Source organism: Physeter macrocephalus, chromosome 13, assembly GCF_002837175.3.
Source record: "Physeter macrocephalus isolate SW-GA chromosome 13, ASM283717v5, whole genome shotgun sequence".
Taxonomy (NCBI): domain Eukaryota; kingdom Metazoa; phylum Chordata; class Mammalia; order Artiodactyla; family Physeteridae; genus Physeter; species Physeter macrocephalus.
The window spans coordinates 12,898,095-12,907,196 of NC_041226.1; the positions used below are offsets into that span (position 1 = coordinate 12,898,095).

General features: G+C 41.3%; 1 protein-coding gene across 1 annotated transcript; it reads left to right on the forward strand.

The window, feature by feature from the left end:
• Positions 1-379: 379 nt before the first annotated feature.
• On the forward strand, positions 380-8,661 carry CCNA1 (cyclin A1). Its single transcript, XM_007128865.1, has 8 exons — positions 380-556; positions 3,453-3,699; positions 3,887-4,011; positions 4,459-4,682; positions 5,785-5,989; positions 7,166-7,279; positions 8,173-8,306; positions 8,610-8,661. The coding sequence occupies exons 1-8, from the start codon at positions 392-394 to the stop codon at positions 8,659-8,661; spliced, it is 1,266 nt and encodes a 421-aa protein (XP_007128927.1). The 5' UTR covers positions 380-391.
• Positions 8,662-9,102: the final 441 nt, after the last annotated feature.

A 9,102-nucleotide genomic window follows, 5' to 3' on the forward strand; every position in this document is an offset into this window, starting at 1 on the left:
TGTTTGCAGGCAAGGGGGGTGGTGGGGTGACGAATAAGCATCATAGCCCGGAAAGACACGGGCTTGTAGGTTTGGACTCCCAATTAACGTGGGGCTTAGTGTCTCGGCTTGGAGGTTTGTCAGATGTCTCTCTCTCTCCTTCCAGCCGTCAACCAGATCTTGGAAGAAAGCCTGGAGAGATTCAAATCACTGTTTTGGTTCAAAGCAGCTTTGATCGCTTGCACTGTGGCTTAGGCCCTTTCAGCCCAAATAATTGCAGGGAAGATATCTGTCACAGTGCTCTCTCTTCTGGAGATTCGCTGCATCCTTGAAGCCCCTGGTGGAAGAGGTTGATTAACCGGCTTGTCTGTTTCTCCTTCCTTGCTAGCAGTAGCCTGTGGAGACTGAGGCTATGCATCTCAGCAGCTCCAAGAGTGGAGTAGTGCTGGCTCCGGTGTCCCGAGGTCCTGATGCCTGTCAGATGATAACCAGAGCCCAGCTTGGCCAGGATCCGCCACAAAGAACAGTACTAGGGGTGCTAACTGAGAATGGGCAGTACAGGAGGACCTGTGGCCAGGTAATGCCTGAGAAGAGCGGGAAGGCTATGCGTTGAGAAGGGCTCTCATGTCTTGGTGGGAGGTGGGTTTCTCTTGAAATTTTACCTCCAAACTCTTCTTGAGTATTCAACCATGGAATCTGGGCTATAGGGACATTGATTTTCTTTTTTTTTTTTTTTTAAAGATCACATTGTCAGGTCCCTTTTCCAGCTAGAAACATGAATAATTTTCTTTGTTATTTTGCCAATATCAAGGAAGTAACACATACTGTTTAGGTCAAGTATGTGTAAAGTCAGTTAAGTTCTGGGCTAAAAGGAAATGTGAATGCCCCAAAATAAACTATGGAACTGGGGTCTTCCAGATTGGAGTGGTATTCAGATTGATCTAGGCTGTGCCTGAAGCATCCTGGATAACCTTTGTTAAGCTCAGTGGTGATGGTGTTAGAATCAGGATTGGATCCGGCTATACTAGATTACTTCCAAATGCATGCTTCAAAAGTCAGCTTCTCCTCAGGACAAAGGACAGTTAGGCAAACGGATCATGGGCCATCTCATATCAGTTGCTTGTGCTTAACTGATCATAGGTACCTCCCTTAACAGACTGTAAACAAATTCAGACACTTAAAATGCGAATGAGGAGTTTGGATCCTTAAGAATGAATTTTGAAATTTAAAAAAATATTCCTCAAGTATGTTATTAGACAAGCTTCTCATAACTGTGCCTGAGCTGTACTGCACATCTATAGTGGAATGAAGTTGGCAATAGTACAGTGGAATAGGTGGGCAGGTATTCTTTCCATTGTATAGGTGAGAAAATCTGAGAGGTTTAAGAAACCCCCCCCCCCAAAAAAAAAAGTCATGATGGAGGCCAGGTCAGAAGCCTCATCTACTGACTCATCTACTGACTGTTCAAGGCATCTGTGTTTTGGTGGCATCTGGTTATGGGAGAAAATTACCCAAGTAATCTGTTACAAGCTTTGGAAAAAACTGAGTAAAGGTGGTTTTAACAAACTTAATTTCCTTAGCGATGTTTACTTCTTTAAACCTGAAGTCTAAAACCTCTCATGAATTGGTAGTTTCTCCTATGCTCACTTTAAATTCATAACCGTTAGCTAACCTCTATGTTGCCAGGCACTACCTCTACATTTCCTGGTTCTATTCCTCTACAACCTTCTTATAGAAATCTTCTAATTTATACTTTCCTTTCTCTCTTTATCCTCCAGAGCCTCTTATCTCCATCCTTCCTCTCAGCTAAGAACTTTATATCTTATTTTCCTAGAAATATAGATGCAACCAGAAGAGAATTTCCACATGCTCCCATGTATCATATACTCTGCCATCCCCCTCCTGCTTCATGACCCATGTGTCCCTGCTCTCATGTAAGGTGAACCCCCATGTGTGCAGCACACCTGATGCCCTCTTGCCTCTTCAAGGATATCATTCCATCAGCTCTTCTTTCTCAGTCTTCTCTTCTCTACTGGGTCAAACCCAGAAGCATGCAAATATACTGTGATTTTTTTTTTTTTTTCAGTCTTAAAAACCTTCCAGCTACAAAGCTCTTGGCAGCAACTGTCCCGTTTACGGCAGTGTTTCTTGAGAGTCTGTCTCCTGTAAACTCCATCAGAATGAGGATTTTGGACATCAGGTTTTCTGCTGTATTCCCAGTGTTTAGAATAGTGCCTGGCCAGGGTAGCATGCAAGTGTTTGTTGAATGAATACTCTGTCTCAAATTCTTCTCTTGTTGTCTTTGACTCAATTCTTAATCCTTTCCTTACTTGACTGATTGGCAGCATTTGACACTATTGATCACTCTTTATTCCTTGAAATAGTTTCTTCTCACTCAGCCTGGAAAACACGGCTCTCTCCTGGTTTCCCACCTAGCTCACTGGTCACACCTCCTCAATATCTTGGTTCTTCCTCATCCAATATCTAAAAGCTAGAGTGTGCCAGGGCTTAGTATTTGATCTGAATCTGCACGCACTCCCTTAGCCATCTCTTCAAGTCTCCTGGTATTAAATACCATCTATCTGTTGATGACTCCTTCTTCTATCTCCAGTCTGGACCTCTCAGCTAGGTTGCAGGCTCACATGGTGAGCTGCCTACTTGATGTCTCCACTTGGATCATGCAGTCAGTAGGCATCTCAAACTTAGGCGAAACCAAACACCAACCCTGGCCCCAGACTGCTCTTCCCAAAGTCTTTCTCATCTCAGTAATTGGAATACCCATCCTTCCTGTTGTTATTCAACCCCAAAACCTTTGTCATCCTTGACCCTTCTTTTTCTTCCACCCCACATCTAATTTGCTGAGAGAATACTATTGGCTGTATTTTAAAAATGTCTAGAACCTCATTTATTATTCTCATTATGTCAAATAATAAGGTTCTACATCTTATAGGAGAATTTATGCATAGTATGCATTTCTAAAATCATCATGTTTCTAAGTAACTAGGTTTAAATGGGACCTTTACAGTGGCCTGTTGACTAAAAGTTAACTATTTAAGGAGGACAATAGGAACTCAGTAACTATGCGTCAAGAACCTTGCTGGGTTGGTATAAAAGCCTGTCATGCTACAAGCACAAAAACTGATTTACAATTTTCCACCCACATGTGGTACCTAGTTCACTTTGGAGGAGAGCTATAGTTTTTCTTTTTTTCTATAATCTTGAGTTCCCTTTGATAAATACATGAGGAAGATGACAAAGTTTAGGTAGCTCCTTTCCCACATGTCAAATGTAGACAAAGATAAGGGCAAAGTCATCCTTTGGAAGCTTCATTTTCTGAAATTCAATTGCAGACATAGATATTTCAATTTACGATTCCTCTCATCTTTCCAGCCTGCTGGTTTGAGTCACATGGGTTCTTAGCACCTATGAGGGCTACGGGGTGGCCTCTAACAAGAAACTTCACCCTTTTCTAGGGGATCACAACACTCAGGTGTTTCTCTGGGTCAGAAAATGTCTTCCCTCCAGCTGGAAAGAAAGCTCTGTCTGACAGCGGGGTTCAGGTGCCAGCCAAGCAAGGACTTGACATGTACGTGGACGAGCCTGAGCAAGGGGACAGAGACAGCCGCACAGGGCGAGAGGGGATGGCATTTGAGGACGTCTGTGAAGTAGACACCAGCACACTCAAGTCAGACCTTCACTTCCTGCTGGATTTTAACACAGGTAATGGGACTCACCTGTGGCTGATGGTACCCTGCCTTTATAATCATCTGCAGCATTTAGTAGCATATAACTAGCAAAAGAACACCCTGAAGTAGTAACTATTTTCACAACTGCCTGTAGAGGGTTAGTGGATGGAACTAGTTTTTAAATTAAGTGTTCTTACCTGATAATGTTGAACCCCCTGCAGTTTCCCCTATGCTGGTAGATTCATCTCTCCACTCCCAGTCTGAAGATGCATCAGATTTTGGTACAGATGTGATAAATGTGACTGAATATGCTGAAGAAATTCATCAGTACCTTAGAGAAGCTGAAGTGAGTTTTCCCAACTTCTCCTTCAATTTCCAGCACCCCAAGCACTTCATATTAAGATAGTTATACACTCTTGGCCATAACCACTAGTGAATGGCATTCTTGTGACATCTAAACATGAGAACATTTATGAAAAATAATAGTTGTGAGGTGAGTAGCAGTTATTTGGACTCTTTCTCTTTGACTCAAAGGGTTTGTATGTTAAGTATTTCACTCTTGGGGATAACGATTATTGCCATTTTCCCCCTCCTTTAAGTCATCTGTTAACTAATTGCATTACAGAACGAGAATTTCACACTTTCTTCCATATCATGGTAAAGATTGATCTGGCTCTTGACTGAGTTTCCTGCTAACCTTTGCTCATGAGAGTTTTAAAAATAGCAACTGTTCTGTGGTGTAATCTTTCTAACATAGCAACTATTTGAATATCAAAACTCTTTCCCCAAATAGGTAAGACACAGGCCCAAAGTGCACTACATGAGGAAACAACCAGACATCACAGAAGGCATGCGAACAATTCTGGTGGACTGGCTGGTTGAGGTGGGAGAAGAATATAAGTTTCGGGCAGAGACTCTCTACCTGGCCGTCAACTTCCTGGACAGGTTTCTTTCCTGCATGTCTGTTCTGAGAGGGAAACTGCAGCTTGTAGGAACAGCAGCTCTTCTCCTGGCTTCGTAAGTGTTCTTCAGCTCAAATAATGTGAAACTTCAGCCTGTCAAAACACTTGATTTCCGTTCCCATTTATTGGAGAAATGCAGTGCTTGATAAGTAAAACTTATTCATGCCTCCTTTGATAGAATGTCATCATTTTTACAGTGTTTACTGAGAATCTGAATCTTACCACATGTTCACTCTTCCATTTGGATGTTTAAGATTCTCTTAACAAGAAGTTCAATATCATGACTAAGGCAGCCATCAGCTCAAATTCAGGATCCAATTTAACTGTTTTGTGGTATAGCCTTTTGGCTGTATTCTAGTATGAGTAAGTGTCCTATTAAAAGAGATTTCGGTTATATAAAAGCCTTCATGATCTAGCAAGTGACTCATAATAACACAGTTTATTTGGTTCTAGTGAATAAACTATTTTAGCTGGTACCTGTTACTATCAGTCATTCATAGCAATATCTAATTGTGTAGAAAAGGGCTAGGTTGTGGCTAATCTTCTTTTAAATAAGTGACCTGCTAGTGAATGGTAGTTTCCTTTCTATTCTTCTGGTCTCAGACATTATACTTATTAATGCCTAAAATTTTGCAAAAATTTCCCTACGGAAAGGAGAAACAAAAACAAAAGCAAAGAATTGATAACAGTGAAATTGTATCATTATCTATCTCTTGGATACATAGCATCTTTTGCTAATTCAATAGAGAAAACTGAACATGATCTTTCAAAAAAATCTAAGACCAAAGGAGTTTTTCCTACCATTGTGTTCAACATAACATTCTTTTCCAAAAGATGATTTGAAGTCTATAGAATTAAGAGGAATTTACCCACATGTCTGTCATTCAGAATCTTTCGGCATATCAGAAGCCAAAACCTAAAATTCCCGGTTGGAAATTGTTTCTTTACTATCTCGTAGCAGTAAGTACGACATATCCTTGTCATACTCATGTTCTTGTTCTGGAAACAAGCTCCTCCTCTTTTCACACCTGTACCATTTCGTGATTTTTAAGTGATACTTAAGTCTGCAGGGCCATGTGACAGGCACGGCTGTGAAAGCACAAGAGGGAGAGCACAGGGTCGAAGCTTTACTTCCCCAAATTCTTTCCCTTTTGTAGGAAATATGAAGAAATATATCCACCTGAAGTAGATGAGTTTGTCTATATAACTGATGATACCTACACAAAACGACAACTGCTGAGAATGGAACACCTGCTCCTGAAGGTCCTGACTTTTGACCTGACCGTGCCAACCACCAACCAGTTTCTCCTTCAGTACTTAAGGAGGCAAGGGGTGTGTGTCAGGACTGAGAACCTGGCCAAGGTAGGCCACGTGACTTCCAAGAACTTCAGTGCCACATGGATAAAAAAAGCAGCCTCCTTCAGTTCTTCCTTCCTTTTCAGTTCTTTGCCTTGGGCCCAGAAAAGCTTTTTGGCAACTGGAAGAGAACTAATTCTAAGAACATGACTTCTGCTTACGAGACATTACTATTAATCGTGTTTGGCAGACATGGGTTGTCTAATCACCCAGGTCTTAGAAAAAATTTAAGCTTGGAAACTGTTCTCTTGTTATATACAGACCACATGCAAGCAATAACTCTTAGGTTTACAGAATGGGAACAAGATAAATATGGCTCTATTTGGCTCTAATCTCATCCTAACTTGTTAAGTAATGAAGCACTATTTGGTCATTTGGAGTTCTAGAACTTTAGTTGAAGGCACTAAAGTATTGGTTTGGAAAACTTGGTTTCCATCCATAATGATCTAATATATCTGGTATTTATATGCTATGCAAAGAGTAATAAGGATGTCTCTATAAATTTCCCAATGTTTCTTTTAATTTGATAAGTTCCCACTGGTACAGTTCTAGCCTCTGAACTGCATGTATTTGCCTGATAAATTAATAGCTTTTTTTTTTTTTTTTTGCGGTACGTGGGCCTCTCACTGTGTGGCCTCTCCCGTTGCGGAGCACAGGCTCCGGACGCGCAGGCTCAGCGGCCATGGCTCACGGGCCTATCCGGTCTGCGGCATGTGGGATCTTCCCGGACCGGGGCACGAATCCGTGTCCCCTGCATCGGCAGGTGGACTCTCAACCACTGCGCCACCAGGGAAGCCCCAAATTAACAGCTTTAACATGGACACATTTTTGCCTTTGGCTGAAGGCTCTAGTCCACTCCAGTGGCCAGAGCAATGCTACTTGACCAGCATAAACCTGCACTACTAGTATAAGTAACCCATCACGTATACTGTATCATTAGGCCAAATACTTGCCTATCCATTTTGAAATTTACTTGAAATTTATTACAACGTAAATGTTATTCTGGTTATGGACAGGCATAGCAATTATTAACCCAGTGAATAATTTTGAGCATCTATTTCTGCGCTCATCACTAGATGCACACTGAACAAAGATGACACAGTTTGTCCCCTTGACATTTCTACGTTTGCTTGCAACCTTAGTCAAATTCCTAATTCCAATGATTTCCTCTCTTGTGCTTAGTATGTAGCAGAACTGAGTCTCCTTGAAGCTGACCCATTCTTGAAATACCTTCCTTCACTGATCGCTGCAGCTGCTTATTGCCTGGCAAACTATACTGTGAACAGGCACTTCTGGGTAAGATTCTAGTTGCTTCTTTCTAGATGAACCTCAAGGCCTATCTAAAGTCTGCTCAGTAACCCTGAAGGCTTAGAATGGGCTGGACTCTTATGAAGGAGAGTTAGTTTCCTAAGGAACTGGTTGCCTTGCCAGCAGACTACAATGTGCTGATGAGTACTGCAGGTCAGTCTTCATGGCTTGGACTCAGTGGCTTAGCTCACTGGGGAGCAGAGGTTGCAGGAAGTCAAGGGGATGGTGGTGGCAAGCTCACTGAATGGAAGCGGGTCAGAAAACCTCAACACCCACCTTTATGCAAGGAGGGCTGTTGTAGTATAAGCATTGACCACTTCAAGGCAAAAGATGTTGACTTTTCCCCTCTGTGTAAAATAACCTGGGTCCAATTAGGATGGTCAGGGGTTGTATCAGGCTTTCAAAGGAACAGGGCAGTTAGCATTGCTTCTCGGCTTGTGACGGCAAGATTAGAGATGGGCCCCTAAGATTTGGTTCTGAAGGCTCACTTTGTGCTACAAGAGTGGGGCATCTACTCTTATTTTTCTAGAATTCTTATTTTTTATTCTGAATTTGGCTAAGACTCATTCATATTCTATTTAAATAGAGTATACAGGTAAGTAGAGGCTCTTTAGAGGCCAGGAAAAAATCCTGCTCATGAGAGAATAAACTGTCCCCAAACTGAGCGTTATAATTGTACAATATGAGCAAATTTAGAACTCTGTTTGTCCTAATATCTTATTTCTAAAGTCTCTGAGGAAGGATTACAGTTTCTTTTGAGATGAACATGGATACTTACTAAGTGATTAATCTCCTTTATTTCACAGTTTTATCTTCAGATTTCTGATATCTTATAAAGCTATATGATGCAATTTCCTTCTTTTGTCTTTTGTTTTGATTAGCCAGAAACCCTTGCTACGTTTACAGGCTATTCATTAAGTGAAATTGTGCCTTGCCTGAGTGAGCTGCATAAAGTGTGCCTGGGTATTCCCCATCGACCTCAGCAAGCGATTAGGGAGAAGTACAAGGCTTCAAAGTAAGCTGAAATTCTCTTATCTAGGCTCACTATTTAAAGCTTTAACGAGTGATAGTAATTTCAGAATTAAAAATACAACAAATTGTATATTTGGTGCTAGGATGGAAAAGTAAGGTTTCATGTCAAATCAAGAAAATCAGTTTGGAGGGGCCTAGATTTATAATTTGTCAGCGTGTAGTACATCTAGTCAGCCAGCTCCTTCCTTTCTGTTAAAACTACTACGAAGTTTTCTGTGGCCCACATGAGAGTTTATGAAACCGAAGTCCTTGGCTTGTGCTGAACTTGCTTTGGATCTCATTTCAGGTACATGCACGTGTCTCTCGTGGAACCACCCGCAGTCCTTCCTCTACGATAAGTTTCAGAACCGAAGCGCTTTCAGAACTTAATCTCCAGATCAACAGAATTGGTCTTGATTTTTTTAGGTTTCTGCAGGTTGGGTCAAACTAGTGTTGCTATGATACAGATGACATATTTTTTAGAATGTAAATGTATTGAGGTTCTCTTAGACATTGGTAGCTTGTAATATAGTCTAAACTTAATAAAGAATAAACAACTTGCCTTCTGACCACATGTCAGGCTTATTTACTGATTACCATGGCTGACACACCTGCCTGGAATTTTAGTTGAGAGTATTACAAATGTCATCTTTATTTCAAGAATGCTTCTGTGTTGGTTCTATAAATCTGGCATGCTATTAGGATGAAGTGTTCTGAGGAATCCAGAGACTTTCATGTGTGGTAAATAGCTACTCTGAGACTCTTTCCTTCCTGTCTTCTTACTCCTCAGGTAGCTCTCC